We start from the raw sequence: 21,175 nt of genomic DNA on the forward strand, positions 1-21,175 counted from the left end.
ACATTCTCGCATCGGAATTTCTAGATAAGGACAACATTGTGGATTCAGTTTTTTCTCATATATTGGGCATCGAGAAGTTAAGCAACCACTTAGCGGCCAAGAAGTTCTTGAATTCCGTTAAGGCTCAGGTACACGAATTAAATAGTTCCTTCGGTTTAAATTTCTTGGAGATGAACTTTCCCGGAAACAAGTTATTAAGTCACATTGTTTTTGGTAAGCTGGCCACTCTTTTTAGGTCTGAGTTAATTCATAAAATAGGGAATAATTAACCTACCCTGGAAGACAGTTCGAAAATATTTCGAACAATTGAGTTTTGTAAAAATAAGGAAACATATCCTCGGAAGGTGGCTAGTATACCTAAGAAAACATTTTCTCCTAGGTTCATGGGTTCGTCGGATGCTAAAAAACCTTCCACGCTGGAAAACTTTCATATCCAGTCTACTAAGATTGGATTTAAGTGTAATTTTTGTAGAACCAATAACCATAACGGTTATTCCTGCAAGATTTTTCCTTCTCATGCAGATCGGTTGAGGAGGTGTAAGGAGATTGGCTTATGTAGCAAGTGCTCGAGCCTTTCTCATGCAGAAGAGTCATGTCTTTGCAAGGGTAAGGAGTATGGAATGTGCTGGCTATGTAATAAGAGAGACCACTTCTGTTGGGGGTGAATCTACTGCTTCTAATGCTTGTTGGCACTTGAATAGCTCTTCGTTGCTGCCTGTTGTTGAGGTTGCCGTCAACAATGGATCTGGTGAAAGTGTATCTTTCAACTGCCTTATCGACACTGGTAGTGAACGATCCTATTTGTCTGGAAAAATGTTGGATGCTTTTTCTGATATTAATACTCCCATGAGAGATCGTAAGTTTCTGATTAAGACCTTTTTGGGAAAAGAAATTAAACACTTGAAGGAAGTTAATCTTCAAGTGAGGTTTCCAAATTCCTGCCATTCTGTGTTGTTCTTGGTGGATGATGATATGGACCTTTCGTTTCGTGTTCACGGATTGAATTCTGTGGTAGAAGACCTTAAGAAACATCAGGTCAAATTGGCTGCCAATTTCTCGGAGTTGAGAGATGACACGTTACCTGTATATGGTTTACTGGGCGTGGACGTGCTTAAGTTTTTGGGACCCATGAATTTAAAGGAGTTTAGAGAGGGCCTTGTGTGGGAATTTCCCCAAGGAATGGTTTTGTTTGGTGATCTGTCTCCTCCTCCCAAAGACCAGGCAAAGGGGTTGGAATTGAATTATGCTCAAGTCATCAAAGAACACTTTGTGTGCGACCTCACTCATGTATATTTTGTGTTGAACCCCAAGTCTGTGTATACTGATCCGTACAGTTGTTTTGAGGAGTTTACTGTTGAGCGAACTGTGGAAAAAATGCTTAGTTTGGAAACCATAGGTATTGTTGAGGAGGAATTCAGTGATTTCGATAAGAATATGATTGAGTCCTTTCACTCCTCCATTCGCTTCATAGATAACTGTTACTATGTCAGTTTGCCTTGGAATGAAGAAAAATTAAAGTCGGTGCCTGCTAATCATCAAGTGTCTTTGTCAGTTTTGAATCGCGTATCGAAGAAGCTGACAGAACAAGGTTTGTACGAAGATGACCAAGAAAAGGAAGGAATAATTGAAAGGATTGTGGTTGCTCCTTCCGATTTTAACAAATATGTATGGATTCCTCATCGACCGGTGATAAAACAGGATTTACAGTGCACCACCAAGATTAGACCGGTCTTCAATTGTTCTTTGAGAACTGGTAGGAAACCTTCTTTAAATGACTGCGCTTATTCTGGTGTCAATATGTACACTGACATGCTGGATTTGCTTTTGCGGTTTCGGATGGACCAGTATGTTCTACTGGCCGATATTCGGAAGGCCTTTTTAATGATTTGTTTGAATGACAAACGTGAAAGAAATATATTCTGCTTCTTTTTAAGATTGGGTGATGAGTTGATCTGCTTTAGATACAACACTCTTATATTTGGCTTTGTATCCAGTCCTTTCATACTGAGCTACATGGTTCGATATCATGTGGAGAAATACCCTCCTAGTCCTTGCAGGGAGATGCTTTTGGGTCACTTCTATGTGGACAACTTGGTGAAAACTCATAATTCTGCTGAAGTTCTGATGCAGCTGTATTTGGAGGCTGTTTCTGCCATGGGGGAAGGTGGATTTTCCTTGAGGAATTGCTATAGCAACAATGAAGTGTTTGCTAAGCGAATGTTGCAGGATAACAGTCTATGGTTCTGACACTGAGAAGGTATTGGGCTATTTGTATAACCTCTCCTCTGACAAAATGCGAGCAAGTTCTTGCATTGAAGGAAGATCAGTATCCTCTAAGAGGGATATTTTGTCTGTAAATTCCTCTGTATTTGACCCCTTTGGCTTAATGCTCCCTGTTACTATTAAAGGTAGGATCCTTCTTAGTAAATTGTGGAAGTTGAAAGTATCCTGGGACCAGCCAGTCCCACCCGACGTTATGGTTGACTGGAAGAGGTTGTATAAGGATCTGGTACGTATCGGGGAGCTTGAATTCGACCGTTACTCCGTGGCTTCCGATTCTTCAGCCACGTTGATAGTGTTTTGTGATGCCTTGAACCTGGCCTATGGAATCGCAGTATATTTACATCAACATGGTGAAGCCAGACTGATATTTGCAAAAGCCAGGGTTGTTCCCTCTGTTAAGAGAACCTTACCCACCTTGGAGCTGTTAGCGGTATATTTATGCATGAAGCACATTTCTGTTCTGGTGAAAATACTCCCTTTGGAAGTGCTCAGTTCTGTGATTATTGCTGTAGATGCACAGGTAGTACTATCCTGGGTTTTGTCTAACAATGTCAATCCAAAATGTCAATTCACTCGTAACCGGTTAAAAGATGTAAAAGCGATGGTAAAGAAATCTTTGTGATAAAGGTTTGACAATGAAGTTTAAGTATGTGAAGACTGATGACAATCCTGCTGACTTTGTCACGAGGGGTATGTCCCTGAACAAATTTAAAATGGTTTTTACTCGTTGGTTATTCAGGCCTGAATGGTTGAGAGGAGATAACTTGATCTGGCCTAGTTATAACCTGAATTGTCTTAATCCGGCTAGCCAGATGTTGATCAGTACAGTTACTGGTTGTGAACCTGTCATTCAGTGCAGTTATATAATTGAAGTAGAGAAATTCTCTTCGCTGAAGAAGCTCATTGGAGTTTTGACTGCAGTTTTCCGATTTATATAAAAAATGAGAGGTATTGTTCTCGACTCTGGTACTGAGCCAAGATTGTACTTGCTCAGAATGACACAAGGACTGTTCCTTTCTAAGGTAAAGGATTATTTGTCTAAGTCTGATGGCGGTAAAGCCCCCCCTTTTAGTTTCTAAATTTAATTTATTTTTGGACGATGAAGGATTGATTCGCTCACGAGGTAGAATTGGTAAATCTACTTATTTTTCTGATGGAGTCCTTCATCCTATTCTGCTTCCCAAGTATTGTCATGTTACAAGTTTGATAATCATGGATTGTCATTTGAAGTGTAAGCATCTGGGAATTGCTGCTACGCTTAGCAAATTCAGAATGTTGGGATTTTGGATACCCAAAGCTAGACAAGCTATTAAAACGGTGATTTCTTGTTGTGTCATTTGCAAAAAATATAATACTCTTTCCTTTAGATATCCCAAGGTTACAAATTTGCCTAGGCATCGGGTTAATTTAGTTAAGCCGTTCTTGCACACCGGGATCGATTTTACTGGCCATTTGTGGGTGCATGAAGGTGATGAAACTAAAAAGATGTATATTTTAATCTTCACCTGTTTTAGTGTGCGAGCTATACACTTGGAACTGTTGCCTGATATGACCACTCAGTCTGTGGTTTTGGCATTTGTGAGATTTTTCAATTTTTATGGAGTCCCTTCTCACATTTATTCGGATAATGCAAAGTCCTTTGTTGCGGGTTGTGACCTTGTCAAACAGGTTTATTTGTCTGACGAATTTAGAGGGACAGTTGATGGCCATCTTATCAAACACCTAACGATACCTTTATATTCTGCTTAGTACGGTGCTGTGTGCGAAAGATTAATTCGAGTTGTAAAAGGTTGTCTTTTCAAGGTTATAGGACGTAGGAAGTTATTTTCAACTTTTGACGGTTCTGTCAGATGTGCAGGGATCTGTTAACAATCGGCCCTTGACCTATCTTTGCTCTGATGATTCTGGCTTGGAGGTGATTACTCCTAATGCCTTTGTGCATCCCTTCCATAAAAACTCTGTGTTTTTGTCCTTAGAAGAAGATTGTTTCCAGGATAACCCCCCTAACAAAGAAGATCTTATTGAGAGTCTGGGATGTAGAAATGAATTCTTGAATCGTTTTAAAAGGCTATGATATGAGCAATATCTCTTGGGTCTGAGAGAGTTGTCGCAAGATCTTTACCAATCTGATTTTGAAAATATGATTAAGCTGGGTGATGTCGTTTTGATAAAAAACCCTATGAAGCCTCGTCCTTATTGGTCCTTGGGAAGGGTGGTTAATCTAACTTCTGGATCGGATAGCTTAGTTCGGTCAGCTTTAATCAAAAGGAGTGATGGCAGCACTCAGGAACATTCCTTAAAGAACTTGTGTCCTTTAGAACTTTACATAACCCACTCTCACCAAGCTTCTAACGATGGAGAGGGCAATTCTCTGAGCTCAGGGACTAGTCCGGACAGGGAAAACTTTCGGTCTAGGCCTGTAAGGTCTGTTAAATCTTTAAATGAAAGAAATCCAGAATACGTTTGGTATTAGATTGTTGCTTGAGGATTTTTCTTTTTGTCTTTTTTCTTTTTAGGGAGAGTGGAAATTATCTTCCACCATCTTTCTTTCCTTTTTTCTTTACTTCTTTCTGCTGTTTCTGTTCTTCCTTCCTTTCTTCTTAACCCCTTTCCTGCCCCCTTCCCTAGCTTCCCCCTTTTTTTTTTATGTCACCTGACTCCCTTATGCTCGTTGATTGGATGAGACGTTTTTGTGCTGAATTGAAGCTCGTGTGTGACATTTTTGAGGTAATTTGACAGTTGTGGAAAAGGCGTCGTCGAGACAACCTTAAGGTCTCGGTTAAAAAAGGGACGCCTGGAAATTTACTAAGGCGTTGCCCAACTCTGTCCTGACGAGACATTAAAATTGTTGAAAAAGAACAAAGAGAAGAAAATTCGCCTCAAGTTTTCTTGAAACACTTGAAAACTGAATACAATTATCGAGAAAAAGATAATTGAAGTTTGAGAAGAAAATTCGTCTGAAAGTTTTCTAAGACACTTGAAAACTGAATACAATTATCGAGAAAAGGATAATTGAAGTTTGAGAAGAAAATTCGCCGCTGGAAAGTTTCTAAGATACTTGAAAACTCAAAAATATTCTGCCTCCATGGAATTTTAACCTTTGCAAAAAGGACTATGGAAACGAGTTTCCAGGAAAGGGACTGAAAAACAAGAACTTTTAAATAACACGAACTCTGAAAGTAAAAAGCCCAAACAAAACGAACTTTCTAAATGTTCCATTCGGAAAAGGGCGCCCAGAAGCTTCCAGTAAGTGCACCCCCCCTTTTTCTTTCTTTCTTCCTCCTTCTCTATCTCTCTTTCCTTCTCTTTCCCTTCACTCTCTCCCTTTTTCGGTCACTACTACAAGAACACTTGTAAGCCAGATGGACATTTTTGGCAGCCCATAGAGGTCACAAACTTTTCCTTTCGTCATTATATTTAATAAATTCTATTTCTCATATTTTTCTCTTTTTCTTTGTTTTCTTCCTTGATGTTTCAGAGTTTAGTAGTAACGACTAATTGATTAAGAAGAATTACCTTCCACGGGTAGAAGTGGATAATAAAATTTCTTCAGATTATACATATTTTCTTTCTTTTAATTTTGTTTCGTAATTACACAAAAAGTGTTACAACTAGAATATATTTTTAAATATATATTTGGTTTCGTTTTTCGTGTCTTGACTCCGTGATGAAGTTAATTTTTTTTAAAGCAAGAGTTAAAAATAATTTAAAAAAATATTATTGGGGTGCATAGTCTCTTTTAAAAACAATATACCCTTCAAGAAAATGTGTTTTCAATCGATATTTATTCAATAAGGGACTATTTTCCTACCTAGCAAAAAGGGGGTCGTTTTCCGAGTACGATTTTTCCGGGTACGGATTTTCCGGATACGAGTTTTTCTGGGACGAGTTTTCCGGGCATCTATACTGATAATATTAATTTATAATAAAGTTACATTGTGTTACATATAGGATAGGGTATTTCTGTGATGACTTTTGGCAATCCCTACTAATCAGAAAATAAAAAGTCACCCCCCGACCCCTTAATATCACTTTAAAAGTTACTAAAAACATAACAGAAAAAAAAAATTAAATAAATAAAATAAAAAGTCGAATTAGCGTTTCAACATTTGAACACCGTTCGGCTGACACCGATGAATGCCGGTCTCGCCCGATCCAAGCTTGACGGGAATTCACGAGAATTTGGGTCAAATTACGCAAGAGTACCAAATTAAAATATCATATTTAAGCATATTTTACGACCGCGCAACGCAAAAGTTTTTTTATTTATACATATATAAATTTAACGTAAAAACAAATAAAAAAAAAAGGCCAAATACAATTTTTGAAAGCCAAACTGTTTCAAAAAGGGCCAAATTCGTGAAATTTGGCTTTAAAAAGGCCAATCTGGCAGCCCCGAACCTGCCTAATTCGCGCGTACGCGCTTGACACTGTCGTGTTACGTGCTAGTATTGTGGTTTTGAAATAGTGCCGTTCTTATGTTGTGAATAATTTTAAGATGAGGATTAGTAAATTGTGAAATTCAGATTATTTGGACGACTATTCTCGTTTCGATTGTTATTATTTATTATATATTATTTACGACAGTGTGCCGTAAACGAGTACCTGCTTCATTGCCAAACAATAAGTGCTCTGTGATTTTTTTTTTTCTGTTTTCTTTCTTCTTCCAGGCAGACAAAGTGCGTCGGTTGTGCTGTTATGGGCAGAACATGTCGGGCCGTTCTTTGTTTTTCCGCACGGCCATGTCTTACTTTCGGGGGAGATACCGGCTTCGACTCCTCATTACCTGTGCGTTTATTCTTTCGATGTTGCTAATCGCAAACTGGACACAATTGGGACACAGATCCATGGTAAGAAATAAATATTAAGGAATATATATATATATATATATATATATATATATATATATATATATATATATAGCAAATAAATGGGTACTCATGCAGAGAGTGATCCGTGCTGAAATAAAAGCGTTATTATTTAAAAGCCATTCTTAACATGGGGAGGGAAGGGTGTTTTGTACCTATTCTGTACTTTAACCTTACAATTGAATAATAAAAAAAACATATTATAAAGCTTTAATTAAACGTGGAAATACGATTTAAAAAATAGCGCAGAACACTCTCTGCATTAGCACCAATAAATGTTACCAAAGGCAAGATAAGTTATTTTCTACCTAAATGGATAAGTTTTTAGTGTTTTTATTTCATGTAAAATGATCATTCGGTTCGAAAAACGAGTAATGTTGAACGCTGCTGCAGGACAAGAGAATATGGGCGCGATGTTTTTGAAGACGCGATAATCATTTCAAAATTAGAAATAAAACGAAATGGTGGTAGAAACCCATAACATTAACAGTACACACACACACACACACACACACACACACACACACACACTGTTTTTGGCTTAAATCGATCTGTGAACTGGACTCTATCTTACCACGCACACATGCACAAGTAGTGGAATATAATTGAAAACATTTTCAAAACATTATATATATATATATATAACACTAGCAGTTCAACCCGGCTTTTTTTTTTCATTTTTTTTTTTTACATGAAGGTCACCATTTATCAAGGCCCAGAAGCCACTCGAGGATAAGGGTTATTTTGTGTACAGTAATCAATGGGATAGTGTTGCACTGTTGCAGTATTCAATAGTATTGGAGATTTGATAAAGTGTCATTACTTAAGGGTTCATCAGGAATTTGTTTATGTTGGACTTGAAGACATCCATGTTGAAGTCAGGAGGGAAACAGGCAAACGGTAGAGAGTTCCACAGGCATACAGTCCTAAGGAAGAAGCTTTGTTCATGGAATCTATGTTTTGGTTTTGGCACAGCTAAAGAGTGGGGAAAATCTTTGACAGTGGTGTCAGCTAGACGGGTGTTTATCGTGAAAGATTAGCGAAGGGGGACGAGAGATTGGAGCTCAGACGAGCACCTGCCATGAAAATAACGATAAAACAAAGATATGCTCGCAATGTCTCTTCTGTGGGAGAGAGGTTGCAGGGAAGAGAAAAGGGCATCCCCCACTAAACCACAAAGTCTATTTTATACTCTGTCAAGGCAGGATAGGCTGTTTTTAGCAGCTCCTGCCCAGATGTGGCAGCAGTATTCCATCCTTGGACGTATTTGGGTTTTATATAGATAGAGAATTGCATCAGTAGTGAGATATCTTCTGGAACGGTAGAAGGATCCCACTATTTTTCCAGCGACCGTGGCAACAGACTTGATGTACGTGTTCCATTTTAGATCAGGAGTAAAGATCAAGCCCAGAAGCTTGTCAAAACACGGGGCCTCACCCAGACGAGAGCCATCCATTTCAATTGATGCCAGATGGGAATCAGAGCGTTGATGATGTAAAGATAGAAGCTTGATTTTAGATGCAGTAAAGTTAACCAGCCACCTCTTCCCCTACTGTACCACGCGCTCGAGATCAGAGGAGAGAGAATCAGAGAGAACTTTGTCATTTACAGCCTTTGATGTGTTGCCGTAGATGGTTGTGTCATCAGCATAGATGTCAACGAATGATTTAAGTATGTGTTTTGGGAGATCATTGATGTAGATCAGGAAGAGAGTTGGGCTCAGGATGGACCCCTGAGGAACTCCAGATATTATTACTGTGGGCCTCTTATTTTTGTCCATCAACCACTACTCTTATGAGTCTTATCAGAGAGAAATGAGTTAATAATTGAGAAAACAGTTCTAGTTATACCGTAGGTAGAAATCTTGTGAAGTAGGCCTTTATGCCATACCTTATCAAAGGCCTTTGATATGTCAAGAGCAATTGCCCTAGAAAGGAAGCCTTTGTCGAGAGATTCGCTAATCCTATGAGATATAACCGTTAGCACATCTGCTGTAGATCTTGCAGAATGGAAACCATGTTGCATGTCACTAAGAAGGTTATTTCTGCTGAGGTAGTTGACTACTTCTCTATTTAATATGTATTCCAGCAGCTTACTCATGACACACAGGAGACTTATTGGTCTGTACTGAGAGGGAGATGACTTATCACCTGAATTCTTAAATACAGGGCATACTGATGATGTTTTCCAGGGTGTTGGAAAGCACTTCTTCTTAAGGCAACGCTTAAACAGTTTTGTAAGTATGGGAGCAAGTTCTGGTTGAAGCTTTTTTAACGCTATAATTGGGATGCCGTCAGGGCCAGTTGCTTTACTAGAATCAAGGTTTTTGATTAGTTTGGCGACCTCATGCACAGATATTTGTATGTTACCTAGCATGTTGCGTGTTATAGGAGGAAATACGGGGAGTTGATGGTCTTCGTCGCATAGGGTAGAATTAGCTACAAAGTTCTTGGCAGATAGTTTGGCCTTGTCTAATGCTTATGAGATGATACTGGTTGGGATAGAACGCACGCTTCTGTTCAGGATCCTATTTGTTATTTGCCAAAACTGATGGGAACCAAGCCGCTGCTCAGCTACTTTGGATTTAACGGACTGAGCATATAGCTCTCTTGCATTTTTTATTACTCTTTTACAGTGGTTGCTGGCATTCCTGAAAGCAGCTTTAGTCTCAATACATCTATTACGTTGGTAGCTATGGAAAAAGTGATTTCTGTGCGCAATGGCAGCAGCACATTCTGGGGAGAACCATAGCTGGCTGTTAGGTTTTTGTTGGAATTTTTTGGATGGTATGAATCGGTCTATACCTACAATTAACCATTCGGTCAGGTCTGATACTACAGGGGACACATCCTTTTTAAACATGGAATGCAGAGGTAGATCAGATATGAATGTACGGATGCTATCCCAGTCAGCCATAGAGTATCGGTATACAGCACGGTGGAGAGGTACATCTGGGGACTTATTACATTACTTTACTTGGGCCCATAACTTTATGTGCATATGTATGTATGTATATATATATATATATATATATATATATATATATATATTAAAAAGTTTAACTCCTGTCCAGGTATCCTACATCTAAAATTTCAAATGTTTAGACCCAGGTTAGGTAGAGTCTACAAAAGTCAACTCTTTCAACTTTGACCTCTTGGCAGCCAAATTTTCACCCAAAACTAATGAAAAAGCTTGCTGCATGTCTGAATACCCTTTATGTAACATTTCAACTGTTTAGACCAAAGATTGGCTGAGTAATTTGGTAGAGACCGCGGAGGTCAAATTTTAAAAAACTTTGACCCCAATTTTTACTCCTAAACATTGTTTAGGGCTCAAATCAAATTAAAAATTTTGATCCATGTCCAAGTAACGTACATCTAAAATTTCCAGTGCTTAGACCCAAAATGGGAAGAGGAGTTTGGTAGAGTTTTCAAACGTCAAATCGTTGAACTTTGACCCCTTGACAGCCAAATTTCTGGACGAAAACCAATTAAAACGATTTTCCCAAATCTCAATACCTCTTATGTCAAATCTCGAGTCTGTAGACTGAGAATTGACAGAGTAGTTTGGCTAGGAAATGTACACACACACACAAGCAAACAATTTCACTTTTATACGTGTATAAATATATATATATATATATATATATATATATATATATATATACACATTGTGTATTTAGGTAGCATGTTTTCATTTAGAAGGAGATTGTTGAACACTGTGCTGTTCAACAACATCAATCTAAATATATGTGTGTGTGTATGTATATGTATATATATATATATATATATATATATATATATATATATATATATTCATTAGTTATCACTTTTGAATAATTTTAATGTAGTCTCTCTCTCTCTCTCTCTCTCTCTCTATCTATATATATATATATATATATATATATATATGAGCAAACAGTTAATAAGACATGTTAAAAAAAACACTTTGAAATGAGTTAAAAACATATTTAATCTGAAAAGGAAACACTAGATAAGTGGATAGTCCTTAATCCGTGGAGTTTCGAAGAAATACTTTCCTTCTCATCCGAGGGTAGGAATTAGCAAAATGCGAGATCGGATTTTGCATGCAAAAGTATTTGATGAAACAACAAGTAAGTCAAAGATCTTACTCGATCACAAAAAAAGTGAAGCAGAGGGAATATGGTGAAGAAAAAGGTGATTACACATGAATGGATAGTCTGGTGGAAGATAAATAATCCATATATATGTACATACACACCACATTAAAAGTATTCAAGTGTGATAACTAATGAATTTAACACAGTTATTATGAGTGCTCAATAAAAGAAGAGCAAGATAGATTTTTATTAATATAAATAAATTAACATGATCGCGACACTCAATATGCTAATGTTTCAAACAAATGGTCGGTTAAAACCAGAATTCCTTGTCAGGCGGCTTAATAAATGGTTGTTTTCCACAGAAGAAACCAGTCCTCTGAAACCTTAGCATGTCTAGTGTCACGACCATGTAAATTTGTTTATATTAATAAATATATATAAAGAGAGGGAAAATGCCATTTCCGCCAATTTTTCATAAAAATTACTTTTAACTATAAATAATTTTCTACTCAATGAATTTTTGTCATTTTTAGATGTGTTACTATTTTCGGCATGACAAGTAAGTACGTTTTTGCTTAAAACGACATATTTAAAAAAATCGATCTGCCGACACTATCTTAACATGCACATTCTAATCTGTGCATTTTTTCTATCCAAGCAAAGAATTTCTAATTTTTCTGAAGGGTATATGAACGAAAATATTCTGTATTGATAATAATCGTTTGTTTCTGGATAGCAAAACGAATTAGTACCGAAATTTTAACATACTGGTGGGGCTATTTTGCATGAAAAATATGTGGATCTTGGAATGTAACTATAGTGTTATATATATATATATACTAGCCTGGGTGCCTGGTGTTAGGTGTGTGTTGGGCAAAAAAAAAAGTGGTAGTAGGCAGGCAGGTTTGAACCCGTACCGCAAAGGTGGAAAAGAACGTGAAAAAAAAAAGTGACGTCTTTGCTGTAGCGCCCATCGCCAAACCGAAAGTGGCAAAGGTTTAAATTAAGGCTAGTCAATCGAAAAGTTGGGATGACTTTCGAAAATATCAGCGGAAAAATCTCCTTGTAGAAAAGTGCCCAGTTGAGGGTGAAGGAATTAATGTGTTTGGCCAATTTTTCGATATTTGTCGTCCGAAGGGTCGAGTTTCAAAACGATACTGATCTCGTGAAAATCCATCGCCTCTGTCGAAAGTTCTAGGCAGACATACAAACATAGATGCATACATTTAAACAGACAGGTGAGATTTATATTATATATTCCAAAGTTAGAATTCTCCCCTTATTAAAAAAAAAAGATTGATACAAACACCGGGTTTCTTTTACAATCCACAAAGATTCGAAAAAGTGATCAAAACTTCAAATATATAACAAATAAATGTTATCCAAGAAAAGATGTTTCGCTTCCACCTGAAAAGTGTTTAGTGGTTTTACTCATTTTCAAATGTTTATTCGGTTCGAAAACCATGTTACCGAGACATATATTGGGCTTGAATGGGTTTCTAACAGTATTTTGTATAATTTTTTATTTTTAAGTAATTTTTCAAAACTTTGAATATTTAGGTGTCAACTTGCGGCCGTTTTTCTTGTCGCACCTAATTCTTGACACTATATGTTTTTCGAACCAAATAAACGTTTTAAAGTGAATAAAACCACTAAAAAAATTTTCTAGATAGGTATCAAGAGTAAATTGTCTTGCCTTTGGTAACATTTATTTGTTTTGGATTTTTTACCACTTTTTCGACTCTCTTCAGATTGTAACACCGACATAAAATTTACGTTTCAATATGTTATTTTTGATGACATAAGTTATTTTTTATGAGAATAAAATTAATTTTAGTATTTTTCAAAAAACATTCCTTAAAATTTGCTAACAATTATTATTATTAAGAAATTTGAGTACCTCTACAGAATTTGAACCAAAAGTGTTTATTGTTTTAAATTTTAAGGTTAATGTTTGCTTACCTTCCGTCCTTTAAAATGACGACTTTTGCAAATTTTCGGGTATGCTGAAAACTAATATCGCGTTTAAATTTTCTGCAAACAAGTAGCTTTCCAGATATTAAGTAATGCAATGTTTTCACTGGCCATTGTTGCCTGCGCATATTTTTAGTGCACACTGGCCAAAAATATACGCCTGCTTACGCGTACACAAAATTCACTACAGTACAGTAATCTTCTCCGGCTGCAGTGCACTTGTTGTACTGTTCCAACAACTTCTGGAAAGCCCCATGGAAGTCCTATTATGTGAGCATGTCAATGACCTCATCACGGCCTCTTTCATCTCCTCAGTTGTCTCATAACGACAGCCTCTTTTGATCTTAGGGAATAATCAAAAGGTTTTACTCCGTTCTTTTCCTCCTTTGCAGTACGGGTTCGAGCCTGCCTTCCTACTACCACTTTTTTTTTTTTTTTTGCTCAACATACACATCCAAACACCCAGGCAACGCCGGGCTGAAATGCTAGTATATATATATCTAAATTTATAAGCGATAAAAATAAACAGTATAATCAATCTAGGGATTATGGCCTAACGGTTAATTAGATTACTGTTTTAAAAATAATAAAATAAATAAAAAATGTTAAATACGTCCAAATTAAAAAGGGCGACTTTCTAAGTAAATAAAAAAAATGAGCTCCGAGGCGGCGCCAATATTAACCGTAGTTATCGCTTGAAAAATAACAACAATAACAAAAATCTAAATTTATAAGCGATATAAATAAACAGTATAATCAATCTAGGGATTATAGCCTAATGGTTAAGGCACCAGACTGTGGTAAAACATGGTCTGAGGTTCGATCCCTGGAGGCAATTAAGCTACGCTGATGAGAGGTAAAAAACCTCGAAACACGCTTGTACGTAGATTACTGTTTAAAAAATAATAAAATAAATAAAATATATATATATATATGTATATATATATATTTAGAGCAATAAAATATTTTTTTGATCTAACACTATCTGTTGCTGACTTTAAGTCATCTATTCTCCTGCATCACCAAAAATAGTTATGCATAAATTTAAAGAGATTGGGATGGTGCATGGGGATCATCTGGATACTTTATTCTCTAAACTACTTACAATCATCAAAATACCACATTTACTCATAGACTGAATGGCTTGAAATATTTACCAGATGCTTTGATAAATTCTTTTACAATGATATTTACAGAAAATATTTTTAACCACACTTTATAGTCTGTTAAAAATTGGCAAAAGTTATAGCCTGTTGACTTAGAATACATGCCTTATGTCAAATTGATGGTTGAATATGGTTAAATTTGTGCTTGTCTTTCTATTAAATATTAATCCATATTGATCCCTACTTGTGCATCAAACAAATACCATAATACTTAGTTCATTACACCTTCTCCTAACAAAGCTGCATACCAAATTTGAGCTAGGTCGGTCCAGTAGTTTCTGAGAAAAAGTGGAACTTAAATACTAATCCCTATCAATCCCTAACTTAGCATCGAACGGATACCATAATCCTTAGTTCACTGCATCTTGTCCTAACAAAGGTCTGTACAAAATTTCAGTTAGATCAGCTCAGTAGTTTCAGATAAAAAGTGGGACAAACATACAAACAGAAATAAAATATAGGCATGTTTTATATATATATATATATATATATATATATATATATATATATATAATTCAAAGGAGATTAGAACAATAGTCTAAAGAGCAAAGTGTATTTTAATGTAATAGTAAAATTACTAGTTTAATTAAAATACAGGGAAAGAAAAAGTGCTCGTTGTAATTTAGATATATAATAAGCTCGATAGGTAAATATCCTAAATCACATTACTATATATATATATATTTGTTTTGAAACTTGTCATATATTTTTTTAAAATGTTAATTTTCTAATGTCTTTCATTTCAGAGTCTTCCAACGAGAGACAGATTGAATTCCATGTCTCACAGTGAATTAGTTGAAATTTATCACAGGTAAATTTATCGGTCCATTCTATTAATATATTTGGTACTTCTACAGAATTGGGACAAGATTTTGTAGTCGATAAATGGTGTTTTCAGATAAAAAAAAAAACAATGATTTTGACATAATTTCTGTCAATTTTAATAAGTTACAATGGTAACTTCCAAAGTATTGCCGCCATCTTGTTTAAATCGAAACAGAAAATTACCTCCCTTTTGAACTCTCCTGTGTCTTACGATCATTTTAATCAAATTCTATTTTTATTTTCTTTAATAAAAAATTTTCTACCTTATCGATTTTTGTAATTTTTTGGTATAATCATCTTACAAATACAAGGAATATATAATTGTTTTCATGTGAAATTCAGTTTTACAATTTCCGAAAATCTCGTCCCAATTCTGTAGAAGTGCCATATATTTATTAGATAGCTTTAATGACATTTTTTTTAGCTTTCTTTCCTTTTTTTTTTTTTTTACAATAGTCACCACTTATCAAGACCCGAAGGCCACTTGAGGATAAAGGTGTGTGGTGGTCACGGAGATAACAGTATAGTGGTAGTTACTGAGGAAAATTGTAGAATTATATTATTAAAATGTTACGAGAACACGTCCCCTGTTCTTGTAAGTAAGTAAAAAATTAGATAGGATAGTCCGAGAATTCGAACCTGGGAAGCTAGGTTTGGAATTAAGATTCAAGAGAGTTTAAAATAAATAGCAGATATGTTTGTTGAAAAGGAATTCGCTGTTTAGAAATGTTATTGAAAGGAATTTGATGATTCAATTCTGTTTATGAAAATGATATTAAAATAAGGAATTTAAAAATTTAAAAACGAACAATAGAAAATGTTATACATTATTGAAAAATAGGTTAGACCAAAAATAGGCTAAAAAATTCTTGTTGGAGATATGAAATGCACGGGAATTCAGGACTCGTGAGTCGGGCACATGCTCGAACATGAAGAACGAACACGTGAAGCATGCTAGGCCATGGGATCGAGATGCACGTGTTTGGTCATGCAATGATGTCATGGCTAAGAGATGAGTTGTCAATATAGTTGGAGTTTTAGTGAGACAAACAGATAGTGCCGAGGCAGGGTCGAGAGAGGGTTGGACAGAGTTGGACAGGCAGAGCTGACATTGGTCAGAAGGAATCTCCCTTTGGGAGCGAAAGGTTAGAAGTTGAAATCATGTAGGACTTTGAATTCCTTGATGCGAAATCATTGACCAGTCGAAGAAATAAAGAACGTCATTATATTTTGTAACAGCGTCTTGTGTTGGTCATCCTACAAACAAAGGTATTGTGAATCATTTATAACTTGTGTATAAACCCATCTAAGTAATGTGTCTCCCTCAGTATCAAGAAATAATGACTGTCCCATTTATGATAAAAGAACTGATAGAAACACTCCCAGAACTGTATATCTCTCTCTCCCTAATATGAACACTCAACAATATATAATACATAATATACGTCATCTCTAAATATAACCCATGTGCAACAAAAGGGGACATCTCCACAAGAACTTATGAGTATTTACTCCAACCATGTTGTAGTTAGCTGGAAAGCAGACCAGCAGAACAAAGTTCCACATGCGAGCAGTTTTTTTTTTTGTTCTTTTAATTCCATTTTCACTCCAAAACAAGGCATAGTGCCACTTTCATGTAGGGGCTACTATCAGGGCTATAAGTTGCAGAGATACTATGTAGGGAGTTGAGCAGCAAGATATCTGCTCACATTACACTTGAACTTCTGCATGTCAGGGTAGTTGGGAGAGCAGGGATCCAGAAGGGGATTCCAGAATCTAGCAGATATGGGTAAAAAACTATTAGAGTCGAAGGCTTTCTTACATCGAGAGATCTCTACTGTGTAGGGGTTGGATTTTGCTAATTGTCGGGTTTGTCATGGGTATTTACGTCGAGGGGGTACAAGGGCTTGTAGTTTGTCAGAGCATCCATCATTTCTAGTTCTAAAAAATAGCTTTTGTTCATGGAATTTGAGTTTAGATTTAGATACAGATAAAGAGTTGGGGGAATTGCTGATAGTGGTTGCAGCTAGATGAGTTTTATGAAAGTTTGGCAAGAGCGGGGGGGGGGGGAGCATAGATAGGAGCTCAGACGAGCACTTGCCATGAAAATAATGATAAAACAGTGGCAGGCTTGCAACGTCTCTTCTGTGAGAACGAGGTTGCAGGGAAAAGAAAAGGGAATCCCCTATCTAAATTTGTAAGTAAACTTATTTTACTGAAAATAATCATCTTCAGATATTCCAATGTGTTGATATCTATTTTCATGTTAGGCTTTTGTCTCTGTAAATATGCGATTACACTAATTGCTGTAATCTAGAAGGATCTTTCCTTCTCCGATCAAGGATAGAATAGGTATAAAACTTTGAAATATATATTTGTACAAAATATAGAAATACATAATGAACAAATTAGGCAAAAAGCCATTCGAACGTGTGCGGATCCTTGGTCTCAAATACTTAAAATTGTCTATCCTACTCTTAGCTAGAAATATCTCGGTCACCACAATACCACATTCACTCCAAGGGCTGTCCTACTTAAGATAAACTCAAATTTATAAAAGTTTTTATTGGATTATTTACAATAACATTGCATTTCTAATCCACAGTCTTTATTTTCATGTGAAAATAATGAATTAATTCAAGGGAGGTAATTAATTAATTAAGGAAAATTTCTTAGAGTTATTTCCCCTTTACCAATTTGAAATTAAGTTTCTGCCGCTTTTTTTGTTAAACTGTTGAAATTCGAAAATTTGATTATTGAATTTCATTGGTATCTACTTAATTGTCACGTCACAATAATGAACATGTCCAAAAATTACGAAAAACGATAGGATAAAAAATGAATTAGTAATGTGAAAACAGTCTTCGAAGACAATTATACAAGACAGAACATTAGCGACGACTTCATTACACGATCCAGAACATTAGCAACAACTTCATTACATGAGCCAGAACATTAGCAACAACTTCATTACACGATCCAGAACATTAGCAACAACTTCATTACACGATCCAGAACATTAGCAACAACTTCATTACACGATCCAGAACATTAGCGACGCCTTCATTACACGATCCAGAACATTAGCGACGACTTCATTACACGATCCAGAACATTAGCAACAACTTCATTACACGATCCAGAACATTAGCAACAACTTCATTACACGATCCAGAACATTAGCGACGACTTCATTACACAAGCCAGAACATTAGCGACGACTTCATTACACAAGCCAGAACATTAGCAACAACTTCATTACATAAGCCAGAACATTAGCGACCACTTCATTACACAAGCCAGAACATTAGCAACAACTTCATTACACGAGCCAGAACATTAGTGACGATTTCATTACACGAGTCAGAACAAAATGTGATTTAACTGAAATACCTTGAGAAATATGTGAAATAACCAAAATTCTTTCATTTTCTTTTTTCCAGGTTCATGAACACTGTTACATTCCATTGCAAGAATATTGTCAGAGCTGGAACTTCTGGAGATGGAGGATGGAACGTGTGTGCTGACCCCGAATATATACCGAAAGAACCATGTTTAGCGTATTCGTTTGGGTAAGATTTTTTTAACTAATTTCCCAATTTTGCGTATATTTCCTTTTTTCATCTTTAATGTTGCCAATGATAACATTCAATTATGTTGACACATCAGTTCTTATTAGATTACTGAAGTTAAGCAACATTGAACCTGGTCAGTACATGATGAGTGATTATTTTGTGAATACCAGGCACTGTATGTAGGAGGCTGATACTTCCCTGCAAGAACTGCAAAAACCTAATGTCATCATTTCCTCTTACTGTGTTATGCATGCAACTTGGAACAGCTTGTGAATTTGACATTCCCATAGAACTTCCTTTAAATATAGTAAAAAGATTATCTATACTGTGATTAAATGTCTTAAAAATTAGTACAAACCTGTTTTTGTGTTGTCTGTAGAGTTCCAGCAGGCAAAAACGAATGAAGAAAACAAAAAAAAAATGGCTGTGGCTTCTTTTTATATGCTGACGATCTTGTCAAATCGTTTTCAAATGAGATGCTTCCTGTTTAAATGTAAAAAAACCCTGATTTTTCGGAGACTTATTTGATTTGGATTTGAATGTTGGAGTAGTAAATTTTGACAGCAGTGTATCGAGTTTTTGCGTAGCAGGTTTTCAGAGTGTCAGGTTTTTGTGTAGCGAGTTTTGACAGCACAGTGTCAGGTTTTTGTGTAGCGAGTTTTGACAGTACAGTGTCAGGTTTTTGTGTAGCGAGTTTTGACAGTACAGTGTCAGGTTTTTGTGTAGCGAGTTTTGAGAGCAAAGTGTCGAGTTTTTGAGTAATGAGTTTTGACAGCACAGTGTGGAGTTTTTGAGCAATGAGTTTTGACAGCAAAGTGTCGAGTTTTTGAGTAATGAGTTTTGACAGAAAAGTGTCGAGTTTTTGAGTAATGAGTTTTGACAGAAAAGTGTTGAGTTTTTGAGTAATGAGTTTTGACAGCAAAGTGTCGAGTTTTTGAGTAATGAGTTTTGAGAGCAAAGTGTGGAGTTTTTGTGTAGTGAGTTTTGACAGTGTTGAGTTTTGAGTAGCAAGTTTTTGACAGCAGTGTGTCAAAGTGGCGCTTTTTCACAATTTGTCATTGTGGAGAGGGAGACAACTCTCGTTTATGAAGAGATTCGCTCATTTTTTCATCTCATAATTTAGAACGCGATATATTTTTTTAATGCAAACATTAAAAACAGAAAGCTGCAACAGATTTTTTTTTTTAAATTGATAACAATAATAATACAAAATGTAGTCTTTACGTGACTATTAAGAGAAAACCAACGAACCCACAATATTTTCATTAGATGAAAACATTTAAAGAAAGAAGTTTGGCAACTTTATTTTTTTTTTCAATTTAAAAGTAAAGGTTGTGGTAAGGTTTAAAAAAAATTAGTCTTTAACCTTAAAAAATACAAAGAATGAAACTTTTAAAGCTGTGGCAACTTTTTTTTTTATTATAACAAAACTTATAACATTAATAACACCAACATTTAGTTTTTAACTTTACAAAAAATGAAAATGAAACGATAGTTGTAGAGGAATTGTAATTTTTATTTAAAAAAAAACAAAAAAAACTGCGATTTATTATTTATGTTAAAAAGTAGATGTTGGTGTTATTGTTTTATTAAAAAGTTTTGTTTAAAAAAAAAATTTTGTAGCGTCGCATTTAATCTCTTATTAAGTCAATAAAAATGTAGAAAAAGTTGCTAGAGTTTACAACTATCATAGCATTTTCTTTTTTTGTGAATATCGTGTCCTAAATTATGAGATTTTTTTTTTTTTTTTTTTTTTAATTACATTTTCACCCCAAACAAGACACATTGCCACTTTGGTGTAGGGGGCTACTATCAGGGTCAGCAACTACTGGGGCACTATGTTGGGATTTGGGCAGCAAGATGTCGGTTCACATTACACATGAACTTCTGCATGTCAGTACAGTTGGGGAAGCAGGAACCCGGAATGGAATTCCAGAGTCTCGCGGTTCTGGGGAAGAAACTACTGGAGTAGAAAGATCTTTTACATCTAGGGATCTTTACTGCGCGGGGGTAGGATTTAGCTGCCTGTCGGGTTTGTTGAGGGTGTCTACATCATGGGGGCACAAGTGTCTGCAGTTCGTCAGAGCATTCACCATTAAAATACTTGTAGAACAGGCAGAGGGATGCAACGTTTTGTCGATGGGACAGAGGCTGAAGCTTAGATGCCAGTGCAGGGCCTATCAGATTGGCGACTCTCTTTTGAACCTTGTCTAGGAGCAAGAGACTAGCAGCAGATGCACCAGCCCAAATGTGACAGCAATACTCCATACATGGGCGAATGGTGGCCTTATAGAGGTAGAGGATACTTTCAGGTGTCAGTAGTTTTCTAGCACGGTAGAGAGAGCCTACCTTCTTCGCAGCGGCCCTGGCAATGTTTTCAATGTAATTTTTCCAACTCAT

General features: G+C 36.1%; 3 protein-coding genes across 3 annotated transcripts in view; all 3 read left to right on the forward strand.

Annotated features, from left to right (window-relative positions):
* The first annotated feature begins 615 nt into the window (after nt 1–615).
* Nucleotides 616–2,247, forward strand: LOC145297891 (uncharacterized). Its single transcript, XM_080144222.1, has one exon. It carries the CDS (start codon nt 616–618, stop codon nt 2,245–2,247), a length of 1,632 nt encoding a protein of 543 aa, XP_080000348.1.
* Nucleotides 2,248–2,293: 46 nt separating this feature from the next.
* On the forward strand, nt 2,294–2,905 carry LOC145297892 (uncharacterized). The gene has a single exon (XM_080144223.1). It carries the CDS (start codon nt 2,294–2,296, stop codon nt 2,903–2,905), a length of 612 nt encoding a protein of 203 aa, XP_080000349.1.
* Nucleotides 2,906–6,866: 3,961 nt separating this feature from the next.
* The window catches only part of LOC145297781 (putative methyltransferase-like protein 24), a 33,226-nt gene continuing 18,917 nt past the window's right edge, over nt 6,867–21,175 (forward strand). Inside the window, exons 1-3 of the mRNA XM_080144040.1 lie at nt 6,867–7,133; nt 15,122–15,186; nt 18,644–18,772. Coding sequence (XP_080000166.1) covers nt 6,993–7,133; nt 15,122–15,186; nt 18,644–18,772 — 335 coding nt within the window. The 5' untranslated portion in view covers nt 6,867–6,992. The remainder of the gene's footprint in view (nt 7,134–15,121; nt 15,187–18,643; nt 18,773–21,175) is intronic.

This window comes from Euprymna scolopes, chromosome 18 (assembly GCF_053919585.1).
Source record: "Euprymna scolopes isolate OS-2025 chromosome 18, ASM5391958v1, whole genome shotgun sequence".
Classification (NCBI taxonomy): domain Eukaryota; kingdom Metazoa; phylum Mollusca; class Cephalopoda; order Sepiida; family Sepiolidae; genus Euprymna; species Euprymna scolopes.